General features: G+C 43.3%; 1 protein-coding gene across 4 annotated transcripts; it reads left to right on the top strand.

Annotated features, from left to right (window-relative positions):
- The first annotated feature begins 4,063 nt into the window (after nucleotides 1–4,063).
- Nucleotides 4,064–14,122, top strand: RFX5 (regulatory factor X5). 4 transcript variants are annotated; one of them, XM_012181102.4, is made up of 10 exons: nucleotides 4,064–4,102; nucleotides 4,945–5,073; nucleotides 5,325–5,358; nucleotides 5,778–5,860; nucleotides 6,301–6,420; nucleotides 6,615–6,734; nucleotides 6,876–6,957; nucleotides 7,257–7,458; nucleotides 7,684–7,784; nucleotides 7,938–14,122. In XM_012181102.4, exons 2-10 carry the CDS (start codon nucleotides 4,958–4,960, stop codon nucleotides 8,925–8,927), a joined length of 1,848 nt encoding a protein of 615 aa, XP_012036492.2. In that variant the 5' UTR covers nucleotides 4,064–4,102; nucleotides 4,945–4,957; the 3' UTR covers nucleotides 8,928–14,122. The 4 variants fall into 4 exon arrangements, with proteins under 4 accessions (XP_012036492.2, XP_042110667.1, XP_042110531.1 ...); XM_042254733.1 differs by having other exon boundaries at nucleotides 4,064–4,162; XM_042254597.1 differs by having other exon boundaries at nucleotides 4,064–4,511.
- The last annotated feature ends 6,041 nt before the right edge of the window (nucleotides 14,123–20,163 follow it).

Below are 20,163 nucleotides of genomic sequence, written 5' to 3'. Positions count from 1 at the left end.
TGCACTCTTTTTATAGTAGTTTTAAAAATAAATTTGTTTTTAATATTAATGTATCTAAATTGATCCGTATTTTCCTTTACGGTTTACATTCTTATGTTTGTTTAAGAAATTCCCTCCTAGGACTTCCCTGGTAACCCAGTGGCTGGGACTCTGAGCTCTCAATGTGGGGGGCCCAGGTTTGATCCCTGGTGGGGGAACTAGAGCCCAGAAGCCACAACTGTTAGGGGAAGCACACTGATTGAAACCGCCCACCCTGGCCAGCACCATAGTAACCATTTGCATGAGCTGTTTTACCACAGGAGGTCCTGGTAAGGAACAGGGAACTAATAAGCCTCCACCAACCAGAAGAATTCCGGAAAGGTCAAAAGGAGACACCACATGTCCCGCCACCTCCCAGAATCCTTCTCTCTAGCATCCATCTTGGCTGAACAAGGCATGCACCACCAGGAAGGACTCTGAGTCAGAATGATTGGCTAAAGACAACCCAGAAACTAATCCCATCACCATAAAACCCGAGACTGCGAACCACGCGGCAGAGCAGTTCTCCTGGGTTTCCTTACCCTGCTGCTCTCCACCCAGGTGCCCTTTCCCAATAAAATTTCTTGCTTTGTCAGCACCAGTGTCTCCTCGGACAATTCATTTCCGAGTGTTAGACAAGAGCCCAGTTTCGGGCCCTGGAAGGGGTCCCCCTTCCTGCAACACAACTAGAGATTCTGCATGCCAGAACTAAAAAAAGATCACATGCGAGGGAGATTGGAGATTGCATGTGCCATACCCAAACACATAAGTAAAAGTAAATATTAAAGAAAAAAGAAATTCCTTCCCAATTTTAGTAAGCAATGTATAACAGTGCCTAAGAGCAAACTCTGAATCCAGACAGCCCAGTTCAGATCCTAGGTCCATCACTTACTGTGTAATCTTGGGCAAAGTATTAATCTCTCATTACCTCAGTCTCCTCGTCTGTAAAATAGGAATAATCATTGTATCTATCTGATAGAGTTGCTATGAGATTAAAAATATAACATATATGAGGCCCTAGAACAACCCTCAGCACATATTAATGTTAATAAATATTTGCTGTTATTATAATGATGCTTATCAGACAATTTTTATTGTTACTTCTCAGGGCAAGGACCATCATACTGTTACCAAGTCCAATCTCACTCTGCTCGCTGCACAATAGACCAATGAATCCAAGAGACAAGGCTAGCGCCTCAAAATCACCATCTTATTGGGGTCTGGATGCCAGGTTGTTTTATAGATTAGAGAGAAAGAAGCAATGAGGAACTGAAGTCAAAAGGCAGAATAGAGATGGAGATGCAGTGGGGAAATAAAATGAAAGGCTCTTCAGTCTTGCAAAACATCTTCAAGGGAATGTCCAGCCTTCAGAAGGGGTGTGTTAGTCTCTTCTATTCACAGGTGGGCAGGGACAAACTAAACAAAGGCACTTTTAGTTTACAGTCAAGCAGAGGGGCAGGGTCCTCCAGGCAAGCCATGGAGTATAATTATAATAATAAAAGCAAGTCAAAGAAACAGTTTTCAACATGGAGTCAGAATTGGCTTCCTTCCTGCAACAATACCTTATTATACCTTATTCAGCTTTGTATCCTCAGCTCTTAGGCAGAAATTTGGCATAAATATTTAGTTGCCTCTTTTCCCCATCTCTAGCCTTCCCACCTCCCAACCCAACCTGGCCTTTCTACAGTGCTGTCAAAATAATTTCCCTTTCACAGCTATGATACTTTTCCTCCCTTTGCTAAAGCTTCTGATTATTCTCTGCCACCTTCAAATTCCTAAACCAGGGCTTCTGTGGTGGTTCAGTGATATAGAATCCAGCTGCCAATGCGGGAGACACAGGTTCAATCCCTGATCTACATGCATCAGAGCAACTAAGTTTGTGCACTAGAACTACTGAGCCTGTGCTCTCGAGCCTGGGAACCTCAGCTACTGAGCCCACATGCCCTAGAGCCCCTGCTCAGCAACAAGAGAAGCCTCAGCAATGAGAAGCCCACGAAGCAACAAAGACCCAGTGCAGCCAAAAATAAATAAATAAGATTACTTTTTCAAAAAAAAGAATGAAATTCGTAAGCCAGTATAATTAACCCCAAATTCTTTTTCCATTTAAAGTGCTTTACATTCCACTTTGTATCAAACTGGTGTTTGGGGTATCTTTCCATCAGTCTATACCCATATTTGTACATGAGCACCTGAAAATCTGGATAAATGCAATCTAGGGCAGTATTCAAGAGAATGGCCTCGGAAGGCAGAGGGACTGACTTTGGATCCTGATTCCAGCACTTACTACAATGTAACTCTGGACAAGTCCCTTCACCTCTCCAAGTCTGCTTCCTTGTGTGTAAAATGGAGGAAACAATAGTTCCTTCTTCAAAATAAGGTATTTAACGTTTGGTCTGGTATCTGGCACGCAATAAACAAATAAATTTTAGCTGTTGCTAGAAAACCTTCTAGGCAGTATATTTGTATTTCTAGGCAGTATATTTGTATTTCCCCAACTCCACAATCCCCTGGGTTTGTTCCCCCAGGACCCACCAAAGCTGGTAGTAGGGAAATGCAGGCTGCAAAGGGCGATGATCACAAAATCAGGCTTCCCAGATGGCTCAGTGGTAAAGAATTTGCCTGCCAATGCAGGAGACCCCAGAGACATGGGTTCTGTCCCTCGGTTGGGAAGATCCCATGGAGAAGGGAATGGCAACCAATTCCAGTATTCTTGCCTGGAAAATTCCCTGGACAGAGGAGACTGGTGGGCTACTGTCCAGGGGGTCACAAAGAGTCAAAATGACTGAGCTGCATGAACACATGAGGAGGCAACACTGCTCTCCTCTTTACAAAAACACAATGATGATGAGACTGGAGAACTGCAGGTCAGGACTACAAACACAGTTTTGGGTGTAATGTATCTGCTGCGCAAAACAAAAAACTGTACATCCATTCAAAGGGTGGTTAACCTTGAGTCCCTGACCTCTTAAATTAGATGCACCATTTGGCCTGTACCTGTGTTTTCATGGCAGAAGGTTCATTGTTTTCATTAGACTCATGACCTTAAAAAGCCTTAACCAAAAGGGAGAGGGACGCTTGACCGTTCAGTACAATGTTCTCTGAAACGAAAAAGTCCAGGTGGGAATTCAGCACTCCTTGGGGAAGTCAGTCAAAATTCCATTGTTCACTGACTGCAGAACTGCTGCTGCTGCTGCTGCTTCAGTCGTGTCCGACTCTGTGCGACCCCATAGACGGCAGCCCACCAGGCTCCTCTGGCCATGGGATTTTCCAGGCAAGAGTACTGGAGTGGGGTGCCATTGTCAGTCAAAATTCCATTGTTCACTGACTGCAGAACTAAGGGGATGCAAAAGCAGCAGCGACTCTTTGGAAGGAAGGTACTTGCGGGAAACTAGGAAGACTAAGGGCACTTTAGCTTTATGTGGTACAGCTGCTGAGGTTAAGAGGCCTGCATCAACTGAGGAATGTGAGCTTGTGCTTGCGGGTTTCTTCAGAGTCTCTGCAAGCACGTGTTGGGTGGTGGGGATTAGGGGGAATAGTTCAACTTGTTTTTCATCAAAAGCTGGTAATGTGAGTTTCCAGCGACTTCCATCACTACTACCTATAATTTTCTAGCTATTTTATCATCCATTGAATCTTTTCTTCCAGTAGCTCTGACTCCCGAAGGCAAAACTGAAACACGGAAGGAGAAAGCAAAGAAAGCTTCAAAAGGAGGAGAGCGTCCGGTCTTTCGTCCTGCGGTCCCTTTAAGAGAAGAACCTCTTGGGACCGGCAGTCCCAACCGACCCCAGTTTTAACCGAAACCTAACCCGGACTTCCCCCTCTTGACTCAAATAAGCCCAACTTTGGATTTTCCCTCCCCTATTGACCAATCAGATTCTGTTACCAGGCAGATTTTAGCGGCCGCCGGTGCGAGCCCGGCGCCTTCTGTCTCCGGGTGGCAGCAACGACCAATCGTAGAGCAGGCCGTCCGAGTATCTAGGCAGATCGGGGCCGTTCCAGCCATTCAGAAAAAAGGAAATAAAGCAACGCACGAGCCCGCTGGGCCAGGATCGTGGGGCTGGGCTGGAGTGAAGGTGGCTACGAGGTAGTTTCTCTTTCTCCCTTACCTTTATTGTTGCTTGTTTTGGAAGGTGACTGTTCAAAGGTAGGGAGGGGGCAATATGAGTTGGGAGGAGAGCAGAGAAGATTCTGGCTGTTTTTTCAACTGCTTCTTCACCCATGTGCACGTGCCCCGAATCTAGGACCCCTTTCCCGCAACCGGGTTTTCTACGCCCAGCACAGGAGTTCCGCTACCCTGAACCCCCTACTTTGCAGCAACGCGGGATTGAATGGAGGGGGAAGGGAGGGAGTGGGGGCGCGCGTCGGGAGGGGAGGTGAGGGCGATGACGTAGGGGCCGGCGACGTGGGGAGGGGGAGCTGCGGGGGAAGCCGTGGCGAGATTAAGTAATGAGAAGTTGGGCCCAGTTTTTTCCAAGCCTGGATGGGCAGAAAATGTTCGTATCCTTTCTGACCTCCCAGGCAAATTCAGTGGTGAGGAGTGTATTAGAGAATTAGACAACTTTATCTTGTGGTGGTTGTTGAGGGAAAGGAGGGCAGTATGGGGTCAGAGGCAGGAATGAAAATTTCTCTCTAACGTGGATTTCCAATCCCCCGTATCTCTTCCTTTTCAGTTTTCCACATTTAGGTGGGGCAGACAGAATGGAGATGGTAAAGATCTCTTTGGGTATATATGGGCCTGGAGAAGTAATGGAATAATTTCTAATTTTTGGAGAAGGCAAATTATAGAAAAAGACCACTGGGGAAATTCGGAGGCTTTCTTTCTGTTTTTCTGTCTTTCTGGGTAGAGAGGTGAGAAGTGCCCTGGGACTTCCAGCGGGGAAGGGAAATCTTGTTAAATCTTCTTGTCCTGTCTTCTCTCAACTCTAGCCCTCATGCCAGGATGGCAGAAGATGAAGCTGATGGGAAGAGCCCAAAGACTGGGGGAAGGACTTCCTCAGGCACTGCTGAGGCGGGGGAACCGACCACCCTTCTTCAGAGGCTCCGAGGTACCATTTCGTAAGTACTCATCACCATCTCCAAACCTTGTTTCAGACCTGGGTATAGATCCCTATAGCACTTCCCTTCCTCTGTATTAGATGACCTGCACCTCCCCAAGCGAGTGCATCTGACCAGGGGAGATTTTCATCATGGTAGCAGTTCTTGAGCACCTGCTAGGCTGTTCAGACCCCTTCCTCTCCCTGGCAGTCATCCCCAGGGATGGGGAGAAATCTTTTGTATGACCTCCAGCTTTTTCCTCTTCTCTACAGCAAGGCCGTGCAGAACAAAGTAGAGGGGATCCTGGTGAGTATTCTGGGAAGAAGGCAAGAGAGATGGCATTGGTGGGGGGGATGAAGATGGTACGGATATGGGTTAGAAAGGTTTATGCAAGGGAGTCAGTGCTGTCTACCCTGTCAGAAGATAAATGGCTTTACAACTTGTTATCGCCTTGACCTTGAGCATCTCACTTCATCTCTGTGACCTCTTGTGGAGAAGCCCAGTAGGAATCAGAGCTGATCCCCGCCACTCCCCTTCTCACCTTGGTAATCCTTAAGGGCTCCTCAGGGCACGTTGAGCACCTAGCCTCAAATCATTTCTAAGGTCCTTTGTCAGCCTGACACTCACTCACTCAGCTAGACTGTTTAGTAAGGATCAGAGGATCCTACCTTGGGTATTTCTTGACCTTATAATTTTTCCTGCCTCTCTGTTCCTCCTTACCTCAGCAAGATGTACAGAAATTCTCAGACAATGACAAGTTGTATCTCTACCTTCAGCTCCCCTCGGGGCCCAGTACTGGAGACAAAAGGTAGGTTTGGTGCTGGAATTTTAGATATCAGAGGTGCTTATTTTTAAAGAAAGGGTCCCTAGGGGTGGTCCCTGGTGGTCTAGTGGTTAAGACTTCACTTTCCAATGCAGGGGGTGCGGTTTCAATCCCTGGTTGGGGAGCTAAGATCCCACATGACTCCCGACCAAAACGTAAACACCAGAAGCAGTATTGTAACAAATTCAATAAAAACTTTAAAAAAAAAGAAAGGCTCCCTTAAAAAGGGCTTGGTGAATAGGAAAAGTCATAACAGCTCTCCTTAGTTGGGAATAAAAGTTGCTGTCCTGCCTTGGTTTACCAGGGAAAGGTGAATTCTGGATGCACTGATTCAGTCCAGCCCTACTGAGTGATAATCTGGATGGATGGAACCAGGGCAACTGTTGGGATGTTAGTAATATTTGTCTCTCTTATTTCTCTTGCAGCTCAGAGCCAAGTACACTCAGCAATGAGGAGTACATGTATGCTTACAGGTGGATCCGCAACCACCTGGAAGAGCATACCGACACCTGCCTGCCAAAACAAAGTGTTTATGATGCCTATCGGTGGGTGGATGGGAGCGGGTAGATGGGGTCTGGGAAGGTGGGCCTAGGACTATCCCCTCCTCCCTGGAGAGGCCCCTGCCTTTATGGAGCCTAACTTCAAGGGTTTCCCAACCTTGATTCCCAGGGACCCTCTGAACCCACCCACAAACCTCCTGCTCTGAGTATTCTTCCCACTCTGTCCCTGCCTCATTCAGGAAGTACTGCGAGAGCCTTGCGTGTTGCCGCCCGCTCAGCACAGCCAACTTTGGCAAAATCATCAGAGAGATCTTCCCTGACATCAAGGCCCGAAGGCTTGGTGGCCGGGGCCAGTCCAAGTATCCTTGACTGGAGAGGGTGGGCTGGAGGACCTGGGGAAAGAAACTTAGGATGAGGATGTGAAGAGCTGGAAGTGGAAACAGCCCAACCTTCCTACTTGGGCACCTCCAGTGTGTTGGTTACCCCTTAACTTATGTCAGATATTGCTACAGTGGCATACGAAGGAAGACCTTGGTATCTATGCCGCCTTTGCCCGGACTTGACCTAAAGGGCTCTGAGAGTGTAAGTAACAACCCTCCGACTACACTCTTCTCCCCAAGGTAGATGGCAGAAGACTTCGGGAGATGTTTTGAGGCCTGACACAGCCTAGGTCGTTTGGCACAGTTTCTCAGCCTATAGGATATGCCCTTCTGCCTACGCTATGGCTGAGGCAGAGGAGGAAGAGAATTTGGGGGTTTCTGGGATGGGATGATAGAAGCTACTGCCATCCCTAGTCTGGTCTTACGGTCAACACTGGTGCCTGAGAGGGGCGGAAGGGCCTTTGTTCACAGTGTAATTGGGTGTGTCCTTCCCCTGTTTAGCCAGAAATGGGCCCAGAAGTAACCCCAGCACCTCGGGATGAGCTGGTGGAAGCAGCCTGTGCCTTGACCTGTGACTGGGCTGAACGAATCCTGAAACGGTCCTTCAGTTCCATCGTTGAGGTTGCCCGCTTCCTGCTACAGCAGCATCTCATCTCTGCCCGATCTGCACATGCCCATGTTCTCAAAGCTATGGGACTCGCTGGTGGGTGGACGCTGTATTATGTTCTGAGAAACCTTCAGCCACTTTCACCCTTAAAGGCTCTCCCACAGATGAGGAGAGAGACACCTTCTGTTCCTAGAGACCCTTCCCAGACATGCCTTAGCCCACCTCTTTCCCCTGCCTCTCTACCAGTCAGTTAATCAGAATCACCTCCCTCCTCCATTTTGTTCTTTCCTCACCTCTTTTCCTTTTCTGGCACCTCCGCAGAAGAGGACGAACATGCCCCTCGGGAACGGTCATCTAAATCCAAGAATGGGGTAGAGAACCTGGAGGGCGGTTCTCATAAGAGACCAGAGAGACAGGCCCAGGTGAGGAAGCTGATGCCCTTGACCTTACTCCCCTGGGCTGGGGGTGTAGTATACTCTTTGCCCAGTGGGTTCAGTACTTTTTCACGTCCTGTTCCTATATTCCCGCCATTGTCCAGTCTTCCCACTTACTGTGTTCTTCTCTTTACTTTTTAGCCTCCTAAAGAGCTAGACCCCCGGGCGGGGGCTGGCCCCTCTGCACGTGGAGAGCGAAAGAAGAGTGTAGTGGAGAGCCCGGCGCCAGTAGCCGATAACCCGCAGGTTAATGCCCTAGTGGCGCGGCTGCCTCTGCTCCTCCCCCGAGCCCCTCGCTCACTTATTCCGCCAATCCGAGTCTCTCCACCCATCCTGGCCCCCAAACTTTCTGCAGGCACTCTGAAAATGGCTGCACTGCCTCTGCCCAGTAGGGCTGGGGGACCCCAAGCAGCTGTTCCCATCATTAACATGATCTTACCAACGGTTCCTGCTTTGCCTGGACCTGGACCTGGGCCTGGGCAAGCTCCCCCTGGGGGACTCACTCAGCCAAGGGGTGCAGAGAACAGGGAAGTGGGCATAGGTGGTGACCCGGGACCCCATGACAAAGGTGTCAAGAGGACAGCTGAAGTGCCTGTGAGCGAAGCCAGTGGGCAGGACCCACCAGCTAAAGCCACAAAGCAGGATCTAGACGATACAGGAAGTGATGCCAAAAGAAAACGGGGGCGCCCTCGAAAAAAATCAGGTGGAAGTAGGGAAAGGAATTCTACCCCCGACAAGTCAGCAGCTGCTGTGGACTCGGCCCAGTCCTCAAGGTTACCACGGGAGTCATGGGCCTCTGGAGGGGAGAGCAACTCAGCTGGAGGGTCAGGGGGGCCAGGGCCAGTGGGAGAGGCTGAGAAGGGGGTGCTTGCCCAGGGTCAGGAGGATGGTGCTGTTTCCAAAGGAGGAAGGGGCCCCAGTTCCCGTCATGCCAAAGAAGCAGAAGATAAAATTCCTCCTGTCACCCCCAAAGTGAGCGTCATCAGGGGCAGTAGAAGCCAAAAGGAGGCTCTTCATTTGGTCAGGGGAGAAGTAGACACCTCCGCACAGGGTAATAAAGACTTAAAGGGGCATGTGCTTCCGAGCTCCATTCCCCATGAGCGAAAAGACCCCAAAGCAGCACCCCCATGATAGGGATGTGGGAAGGAGTGTTTATAGCCCTATGTTAACTCTACCTGGCTGCCTAGAAGAGGCCCTTCTTTGCACTTGCTTCTCACTTGGCTCTTCATTCTCTTCTGTATAGACAGCTGAGGCACCCTGTCTTACACAGTGCCTGATTTTTGCCTCTCACCTTTCCAGCTCAGTCCCCTTTGCTTTAGAGTCACTAATCTATAGTGACCCCTCTCCTGGATCCCTGCACTATCTTGTGCGAATATAGGGATGAAATACTATGAATGCCTAGGCTTGGAGTCTTTTGGTTTTAAGTCATAGAAAACCTAACTCAGACTGGCTTAAAAACAAAGATTTATTCGCTCATGTGACTGGCAAGCCCAGAGGTAGGGCCAGCTCCAGGTAAAGCTGATCCAGTGACTCTGCAAGTCTCTAAATACCTGATTGCTTTTTCCCCACCACTCTACCTTCTGTAGGATCATCTTAAGCCTGGTCCATTTCGTGGCTGCCAGCACTCCTGGGATTCCATGTTTCCTCTCTCATGTCCAGCCAGAAAGAGAGGGCATCTTTGTGCCAGGAATCCTAGCAATAGCCCTAAGATTCACTTCGGTGAGGTCAGCCTGAGTCACATCCCTAGCCAGTCACTGTGGACAGGAGATTGGTATAATAAATGCTAATTTGCTTATTCACGCTACATCATGGCCTGTACCTTTTGAAAAAAAAGGCAGGATCAGCCTCCTTAGAATCACATAGATTCCTCAATGGGGACTGGGAGTGGGGAGTTCCCGGGGAGTCACCTGACACCTGGCCACTGCTATGAAGTAGGTGTGGTTTTAGCTTGCTAGGCTGAGACCAGTTATCTTCCTTCCTTTTTTTCCAAATAGTCTTGAATTTTCCTTACAGCAGCTGTAAACCTCTTTCCTCTTCTGGTCTCAAGGAATGAGAGGGAACTCTTTCTCGTTTGGAGACTAGCTCTTTAGTCTCATCTGGATAACAATCCCCCTTTTTCTTCCACCTCCATCCTGAATTTTAGTTTTCTCCTCATTCCCAATGCTCCACTCTACTGCCTCTTTCACCAAGTAGAGTGAGATTTACTCCCTAGTCATTTCATTAAATTCACTCTGTATCCACCAGGTGTCAGTCTCTTGTCATGTAAGTGTCAGGATTTAGCTGGACCGGGATTGTGGGTTTAGGCTGTGTGTATGGAAGGAGGTAACTTGCCTATCAGGGAGCACCAGTAGGAAGGGAATCCAGGTATATATTTGGGAAAAGCAGTAAACCAACCAACATTATTAATTAAGGACCTACTTTATCTTCTGCATAGGGTAGCTTCCATCAGGGATTCTCCATTTTCTTTCAGGGAGCCTTCATTCATTTGTTCATTTATGTCCACCATTGCAGATTTTTAAAAATTATATGTAATGTTTTATATCTATATAGAATATATTTAACGTGAATAAGTTATAAAGCATAATAAATGACCCATCACCCAATTTGTACATTAAAACATTAGAAATACTACTGAATTTCTTGTGTTCTTCCCCTAGCCTAAGCTCCTGGCTCTCCCTAGAGGTCACCACTATCTTCAATTTTGTGTTTATTAACTACCTGCAATATATACATTATATATATATATATATATATCTCCTTTCCATTTATGTATATACCCTTTAAAAATGGTTTTGCTTTTTAGCTTTACAAAATTTTATTCTCTAATACTCCCCTGTGGTTTGCTTTTTTTTTCCCCACATAACATTATTCCTGAGATTCATCCATGTTGTAGATAGCTATTATTCGCTCATTTTTATCTATATAATATTTCAAGTGCATAAACCACAATTTATCCATCCGTCAGTGGACATTTGGGTTGTTGCCAGTTTTTTGCGGTTATAAATAATGCTGCTACTAACATTCTTGTACAGGTTAGTGCCTTTGTTTTTAGTAAGCTTTCTAAGGCTTCTGAGATGGTTCCTTTGGTCTGTATACCCTCTGAGTTGGAAACTGTTTCCTCTTGTCTCATTCTCTAAAAATGTTTATATTAGATTGAAATGAACCATCCTTTGATCATTTGATAAAACTTAGTTGGTAAGCCATCTGAGCCTGGCATTTCTTTGTGGGAAACATCTTAATGATTAATTCAATTTCTTTAATAATTATAGGCTATTTGGGCTTTCTATTTCTTCTTGAGTCAATTTAGGTAAAGTGTTTTTCTAGAGTTTTGTGCATTTTACATCATTTTTAAAAAATGAAATTCCTTCCATGTTCTTTTTTGCCTTTGCTCCCTGGGTGGTCTTCTCCTCCTTTGCATTTCTGCTGTTTACTTGTGCCTTCTTTTTTTCCCCTTTGACCAACTACACCAGAAATTTGTTTTACTTGTTTGATTTAGCTGCCACTCTGAGCTTTGTTGATCCTCTCCCTTCAATATTTGTTTTCTACTTCATTAATTATGGATGTTATCTGTGGTATTTCCTTCTGCTTTCTTTAGATTTAATTTTATGTTCTTTTACGTTGACTCTTTGCGACGCCATGAACTATACGGTCCACGGAATTCTCTAGGCCAGAATGCTGGTGTGAGTACAGGGATCTTCCCAACCCAGGGATCAAACTCAGGTCCCTTGCATTGCAGGGGACCAGCTGAGCCACAAGGGAAGCCCAAGAATACTGGAGTGGGTAGCCTATCCCTTCTCCAGGGTATCTTCCCGACCCAGGGAATGAACCGGGGTCTCCTACATTGCAGGCGGATTCTTTACCAACTGAGCTATAAGGGAAGCCTCAAATATTTGTTTTCTACTTCACTAATTATGGATGTTATCTGTGATGTTTCCTTCTGCTTTCTTTATGTTCTTTTACATCTTAATTTTTATCTAATTAATTTTCAAGCTGTCTTTTTTTCTATTACAAGTTTTCAAGGACCCACTTCCCTGTATTCTCCACATTTTTCTGTTTAAAAATATTTATTACCTAGTTCTAAGAATATTTAAATTACCTTTATGACTTTTTTGATTCGTGATTTAGAAAAGTTTTCTAAATTTCCAAAATCTAGATATTTAAATTTTTATCTTTTTGATACTAATTTTCAGTGGGATCATTTGTGCTCAGGAAATGTGGTCTCTGTGATAGCAGTTCCTTGAAGTTTGTCAGGATTGTTATATTCTGGGGCTTCCCGAGTGGCTCAGTAGTAAAGAATCTGCCTGCCAAAGCAGGAGATGCAGGTTCGATCCCTGGGTTAGGAAGATCTCCTGGTGAAGAAAATGGCAACCCACTCCAGTATTCTTGCTTGGAAATTCCCATGGACAGGAGTCTGGCAGGCTACAGTCCATGGGGTCACAAAGAGTCAGACTCAACTTAGTAACGAACAACAGCAATTTTATATTCTGTAACTTACCTTGGATATCTACCTGTTTTGTTGTTTTCCGCTGATTTTCCCATAGCAGCTTGTTCTCTGGTATATTTTGTATTTTTGGATTTTGAGCTCCTATTTTGTTAAACTTCATCTAAGGAAATCCAGTGGACCTAAATTGGGGGTACTTTCGTTCAGAGAGAATTTGCACTTGTTTCTGCCAGGTGACAAAGGGTGCTCCTTACCTGGGACTGTGTTAACCCTTCAGGAGTCCTGATTTAACTCAGGAGTCCCAGATTTTCTCCCCTGCTTTGGCTGGGCCCAGGGTTTAGCCTCTGCTCATGGTACTGATGCTAGCATTTGTCCCCAGAGCAAACCTGCTTCTCCTGCTGCATGTTACTCATTCTGCATAAGTGTTCAGCTCAATGTTATTTTTCCCCCATCCTTTAGTGATCTCTTCTACTTTTTGATGAGCGTGACAAACATGTTTACTCTAATTTATCCAGGATCCAGTGGTATTCTAGTGAGAGAGCCCTTTCTCTCCTCCATGCTGCCAGAAGTAGAAGTCCATTACTATAGTTTGGGCATTTTCCTTCTTGTTAAGAGCTCGGCACTTGTTGGAAGCTAGCTGACTTAGCACTGTCCTTAAGTCAGTAATGATCTCAGCGCAGTGTGAGTTATGTTAGCAGTAAGCACAGAGAGCGGTGGGAGCCCAGAGAAGTAGACAGGGATCAGAAATGACTTCCTAGTAGAGGTGAGTAGGACAAGGACAACTCATAAAGCAAGGACAGAACAACAGAAGACATGATACAAAGAACTGAATCATGATACCCACTCTGCTGCCTAAGAGCTGTAAATTCAAAGAGATTGAGTAATTTGGGAAGGCTTCATGGAAAAGGTAGCCTTGAGTTAAGCCTTTAAGTAGAGCTTAAGTAGATAGAAGAGGAAGTCATTCCAGGAAAAGCAGGAGTTTGGGGATGTGGGATGTGAGTAAAGACATGGCAGTCTAACCCAGTAAAAAGACCTGTTTGGCAGAAAGGTTCTGTATGAACAAGAGAGAGAAATCAACTGGAAGAAGAACGCACAACAGTTGAATGAATGGGTAAAAGTTATCCAGTGATGGAATTGAAAGTAATCCATTGATTGAATGAATGAAAGGTATGAAGTTTGCATTAGAGGATGGAGGAGCTGAAGTCAAAAAGAACTCCCCAGACAGCTGTTGCCATTATCTGTGTGGGAGGAAATGAGGGACTGGACCAGGTTGCTAACAAGTTGGAGGTGATAGGCATATGGAACTGTAAACCACTGGTGATAGGATAGAAGCTTCCATGGGAACAGTGCCCTCACCACGATTGGGTTTGGGGATATATCCATTCACTTTAGGAGACCAGACCATTGGGTGATTTTATGGCAACCCACTCCAGTGTAATTACCTGGAGAATCCCAGGGACGGGGGAGCCTGGTGGGCTGCCGTCTATGGGGTCGCACAGAGTTGGACACGACTGAAGCGACTTAGTAGTAGTAGTAGTATGGGGGTTTTAAGTAACCTATTTTATATTTTTACCCTAATATTTTAAAAATCTAACATGAAACAAGTTATTCTTTTCTTGGTCAGGAAGTCTTCAGTTGGTTAGATGAAGGGCTAAAGGAAGGTTTTGGGGACTGCCTACTGCTTCCTCTCTACCATTCCTTATTCTCTCCCCAATACCCTGTTCCCCAGTCCCATTGTTGTCTTTTTTCATTTTAGCCCTAGCATAAAGTAAGTCAGAAATAAAAATTTGTTACTTATTAAAACTTGAAATAATCTTTTGCTATTAAACCAAGGCAAACTCTATATGTCTAGTCTGTGGCCTCAAATAAATGAATGTATTGTTAATTTTTGTAGGCAACAGTCAATTTTCTTAAAAAAAAAAAAGCAAATACCACATTGACTCACATGCTAAACTGGGGGGTTAATATCATTATATATTTGTCTGTATGTTTTTTCTCATGGTTCATCAGTAGGCCTATTCCTGCTTTGTCTAGGATCATTCTGCTCCATCTTATGAGGTAAAGCTAATTTTATATGTATATATATATATATGTACATATATATATACATGTGTGTGTGTATATATATATGTATACATATATGCAGTATTTCTTAAGACATGTTTGTGAAGAGGCATTTTACCGGAAAGAGCATGAGTTCAGTTTTAATCTTAACTTTACCACTTTCTATAGGATTTTGAACATTATTTAGTCCAGTTTTTTTAAACCAGATTCAAAAACGGATGGCAACTCTGTAGTCGGTTATGAAACCAATTTAGCAGTATGCAAAGCTAAATGTTTTGGGTCCATTAGCTAAAACTCCCATGCTGCCAATGTGGGGGGTGGGGGTGGGGTCAATCCCTGGTCATAGAACTAAGATTCCATATGCCTTGTGCCATGACCAAAAGATAAAGTAACTTTAAAAAAGTGAAATAGAGTAGAAAGTATCAATGTGCATTGCATACAGTACAGTAGTTGCATATCAGTTCCTGAAACTTATTTCAGTGAAGACCATGTCTATGTGCTCTTCAATGGTCATGATTTAAAAATTGATTTCTTATTGTGGGTTGAAGTAAAACAATTTCAAAAACCAATGACTTAGCCATTCTGAGGCTCAGTTTCCATAAAATAACATCTGTTTCACACAGATATACTGAGGAATAAATGAGGTAGCATTAGTATTTATACACAGTAGGAGGCCAAGCAATAATTGCTAGTAGCTTCTTTTTCTTTTCTCTGGGGAAAAAAAGCCAATATCTATGGTTCAGGAAAAAAAAATACTCTTTATAGTTTGTTTAACCATAGGGGTGTTTAATATATAATTGGAGCTGTATTATGACCTGGGTCCTCTAGTTTTACCAACTTTTGATGAATAAGCCAACTTCTTTCCTCAATTTGATGACATTTAAATAAATAAATCAACACAGCTAAAAGCTGGTTCTTTGAGAAGATAGACAAACCATTAGCCAGACTCATCAAGAAAAAAGGGAGAAGAATCAAATCAACAAAACTAGAAATGAAAATGGAGAAATCACAACAGGCAACACAAATACAAAGGATCGTAAGAGACTACTATCAGCAACTATATGCCAATAAAATGGACAACTTGGAAGAAATGGACAAATTTCTTAGAAAAGTATAACTTTCCAAAACTGAACCAGGAAGAAATAGAAAATCTTAACAGACCTATCACAAGCACGGAAATTGAAACTGTGATCAGAAATCTTCCAACAAACAAAAGCCCCAGACCAGACAGCTTCACAGCTGAATTCTACCAAAAATTTAGAGAAGAGCTAACACCTATCCTACTCAAACTCTTCCAGAAAATTGCAGAGGAAGGTAAACCTCCAAACTCATTCTATGAGGGCACCATCACCCTAATACCAAAACCTGACAAAGATGCCACACAAAAAGAAAACTACAGGCCGATATCACTGATGAACATAGATGCAAAAAATCCTTAACAAAATTCTAGCAAACAGAATCCAACAACATATTAAAAAGATCATACATCATGACCAAGTGGACTTTATCCCAGGGATGCAAGGATTCTTTAATTTCTGCAAATCAATCAATGTGATATACCACATTAACAAATTAAAAGATAAAAACCATATGATTATCTCAATAGATGCAGAGAAAGCCTTTGACAAAATTCAACATCCATTTATGATTAAAAAAAACCCTCCAGAAAGCAAGAATAGAAGGAACATACCTCAACATAATAAAAGCCATATATGATAAACTCACAGCAAACATTATCCTCAATGGTGAAAAATTGAAAGCATCTCCCCTAAAGTCGGGAACAAGACAAGGGTGCCCACTCTCACCACTACTATTCAAAATACTTTTGGAAGTTTTAGCCACAGTAATCAGAACAGAAAAAGAAATAAAAGGAATCCAGGTTGGAAAAGAAGTAAAACTCTCACTGTTTGCAGATGACATGTCCTCTACATAGAAAACCCTAAAGACTCCACCAGAAAATTACTACAGCTAATCAATGAATATAGTAAAATTGAAGGATATAAAATTAACACAGAGAAATCCCTTGCATTCCTATACACTAACAATGAGAAAACAGAGAAATTAAGGAAACAATTCCATTCACAATTGCAATGAAAAGAATAAAATATTTATGAATAAATTACCTAAAGAAACAGAAGACCTATATATAGAAAACTATAAAGCACTGATGAAAGAGATCAAAGATGACACAAATAAATGGAGAAATATACCATGTTCATGGATTGAAGAATCAATATAGTGAAAATGAGTATACTACCCAAAGCAATTTATAAATTCAATACAATCCCTATGAAGCTACCAATGGTATTTTTCAGAGAACTAGAACAAATAATTTCACAATTTGTATGGAAATACAAAAAACCTCGAATAGCCAAAGCAATCTTGAGAAAGAAGAATGGAACTGGAGGAATCAACCTGCCTGACTTCAGACTATACTACAAAGCTACAGTCATCAAGACAGTATGGTACTGGCACAAAGACAGAAATATAGATCAATGGAACAAAATAGAAAGCCCAGAAATAAATCCATGTGCCTGTGGACACCTTATCTTTGACAGAAGAGACAAGAATATACAATGGAGAAAAGACAATCTCTTTAACAAGTGGTGCTGGGAAAACTGGTCAACCACTTGTGAAAGAATGAAACTAAAACACTTTCTAACACCATACACAAAAATAAACTCAAAATGGATTAAAGATCTAAACATAAACCAGAAACTATAAAACTCCTAGAGGAAAACATAGGCAAAACACCCTCTGACATAAATCACACCAGTGATTTATAGATCCTCTATGACCCACCTCCCAGAATAATGAACATAAAAGAAAAAATAAACAAAGGGACCTAGTTAAACTTAAAAGCTTTTGCACAACAAAGGAAACTATAAGCAAGGTGAAAAGACAGCCTTTAGAAGGAGAAAATAATAGCAAATGAAGCAACTGACAAAGAATTAATCTCAAAAATATACAAGCCGCTCCTGCAGCTCAATTCCAGAAAAATAAGCCAATCAAAAAATGGGCCAAAGAACTAAACAGAAATTTCTCCAAAGAACACAGACAGATGGCTAACAAACACATGAAAAGATGCTCAACATCACTCATTATCAGAGAAATGCAAACTGAAACCTCAATAAGGTACCATCTCACGCCAGTCAGAATGGCTGCTATCAAAAAGTCTACAAACAATAAATGCTGGAAAGGGTGCAGAGAAAAAGGAACCCTCTTACACTGTTGGTGGGAATGCAAACTAGTACAGCCACTATGGAGAACAGTGTGGAGATTCCTTAAAAAACTGGAAATAGAACTGCCTTATGACCCAGCAATCCCACTGCTGGGCATACACACCGAGGAAACCAGGGCTGAAAGAGACATGTACCCCAATGTTCATCGCAGCACTGTTTACAATAGCCAGGACATGGAAGGAACCTAGATGTCCATCGGCAGACGAATGGATAAGAAAGCTGTGGTATGTATACACAATGGAATATTACTCAGCCATTAAAAAGAATGCATTTGAGTCAGTTCTAATGAGGTGGATGAAACTGAAGCCTATTGTACAGAGTGAAGTCAGAAAGAAAAACACCAATACAATATACTAACACATATATATGGAATTTAGAAAGATGGTAACGATGACCCTATATGCGAGACAGCAAAAGAGTCACAGATGTAAAGAATAGTCTTTTGGACTCTGTGGGAGAAGGCAAGACTGGGATGATTTGAGAGGGAACCATTGAAACATGTATATTATCATATGTGAAGCAGATCACTGGTCCAGGTTCGATGCATGAGACAGGGTGCTCAGGGCTGGTGCACTGGGATGACCCTGGGGCATGGAATGGGGAGGGAGGTGGGAGGGAGGTTTTGGATGGGGAACACATGTGTGCCCCTGGCTCATTCATGTCGATGTTTGGCAAAAACCACTACAATATTATAAAGTAATTAGCCTCCAACTAAAATAAATTTATTTAAAAATAAATAAATGGCATTACTTGACCCTGTTAGTACTTTCCTGCCCTCACACCCCAAGGTGCCATATGCATACATGCGTTCCCATCAAAGTAAGAGGCTTCACGCATATATAGGCCAGTATGGGTTCCTATAGGGTCACCGTGTACAGGTTACCCATGTACATCTATACCTGTAGTGACTCCCTAGGACCTAAGACAGAAGTGTTTTGTTTTGTTTTGTTTTTTTTCTATGAAGACAGAATATAAAAAATAGTTTCAGTGTGGTGAGGAATTTTGGATAATATGCTTTTAAATATGGGAAACAGAATAGTATTTAGTTTTGTAATTTAACAAAGAGACTGAGGGAAAAAGAAAAGCAAATAGGAAGCGGGGGAATAATTTAGTCAAAATATTTATAAATATTTTTATTTTATTAATTCATTTATGAAAAATAACTTTTACCAAAACAACAATAAATCTGATAATTGGCACTGTTACACATTTTTGGAAATCTGCTTAATGCTTGACTGGATTCTCATATCTGCTTCTGCATTCAATTTGTTGCTACATAAACAAATATAAACATTTTTTCCTGTGGTGGAAACCAAGGATACGGCTAGGAAACAAAAATAAACTCATTCTTGCCTTGAGGAGCTCAGATTAGAGGGAGTTGGAGACCCAGATAAAGAGGGAACCAAATAAAACTCCAAAAGAAGACAGAAAGCAAAGTCATAGATGCAAAGAAACACATAAAGGCCCTTAGAAACTTGAAACAAAATCTACCTCACAATAGGGTGTGTGCGTGTGTGTGTGTGTGTGTGTGTGTGTATGAGGATGAGGTGGGTCTCAGTTAATAAAGGACTTACAACTGCCATACCTACAAAAAGTTCCTAAAGTTTGAGCAGAGATGTTACTGGAAAGTAGAAAAACTTCCTCCAATAAAAAGTAAACTGTACGTCTCTTTTTACAATGTTTCAAAACGCTAGTCCTTCAGACCTTGGAATCCCTATCCTTTGAGGGGATGGACATGTGACATTTCAAACTCTAGGCAAAGCAGGGTCATCACCTCTCCATTCTTGCTCCACAGCTGACGAGGAGCTGGCCAAGAGCTGCTGGGCCTGACAGGTGGACTGGTGATTCCCCACTCCAAACCAGTGGTGACAAATTTAAACTATCTTTGGCACTCTTGGCCTCTTTCTCTGCTCATCTTTCATTACTGTACTCCTGCTTTAACCTAGCTTATCAGCTTGTCTTCTCATGAGCGAATTCCCTTCAGAATGCTCCCTCGTCTTTCTTGTTCCACTGGATCATTTCCAGTATCTCTATGACCTGGCTCACAATATTGAGAAAACTTTCATAATGTTATCATATACAGAGCGGCCTTCTGTATTAACCATATGTTCCTTTAGCAATCAGGTACCCTATTTGTTCTTTTATAAATACTGCACATTTTACATAGGTATTCTCAAGCTTCTTTCTTTTATATTATTGTCCCTGTGCTGGCATCACCAAGATGATGGACATGAGTTTGTAGGCTCTGGGAGTTGGTGATGGACAGGGAAGCCTGGCATGCTGCAGTCCATGAGGTCGCGAGTTGGACATGACTGAGCCACTGAACTGAGCTGTGCTAAGTCATTTCAGTCGTGTCCAACTCTTTGCAACCCCGTGGACTGTATGTGGCCTGCCAGGCTCCTCTGTCCAGGCAAGAAAACTAGGGTGAGTCGCCATTCCCTCCTCATATTATTGTCCTGATCATAGTAATCTGTCCTCTCTTTTAGTCCTCACAAAACCCTGTAGGGTGTTAATATACCTGGATCTACTTTGTACACATAGAAACAAAGGTTCACAGAGGATAAATCAGTCATTTCAAATCAAACAACCTTCAAGTGGCAGGGAGGGTGGCGTCCAGGAT

This window comes from Ovis aries, chromosome 1 (genome assembly GCF_016772045.2).
Source record: "Ovis aries strain OAR_USU_Benz2616 breed Rambouillet chromosome 1, ARS-UI_Ramb_v3.0, whole genome shotgun sequence".
NCBI classification, from domain to species: Eukaryota; Metazoa; Chordata; class Mammalia; order Artiodactyla; family Bovidae; genus Ovis; species Ovis aries.
This window is presented reverse-complemented; position numbering and strand designations above follow the sequence as displayed.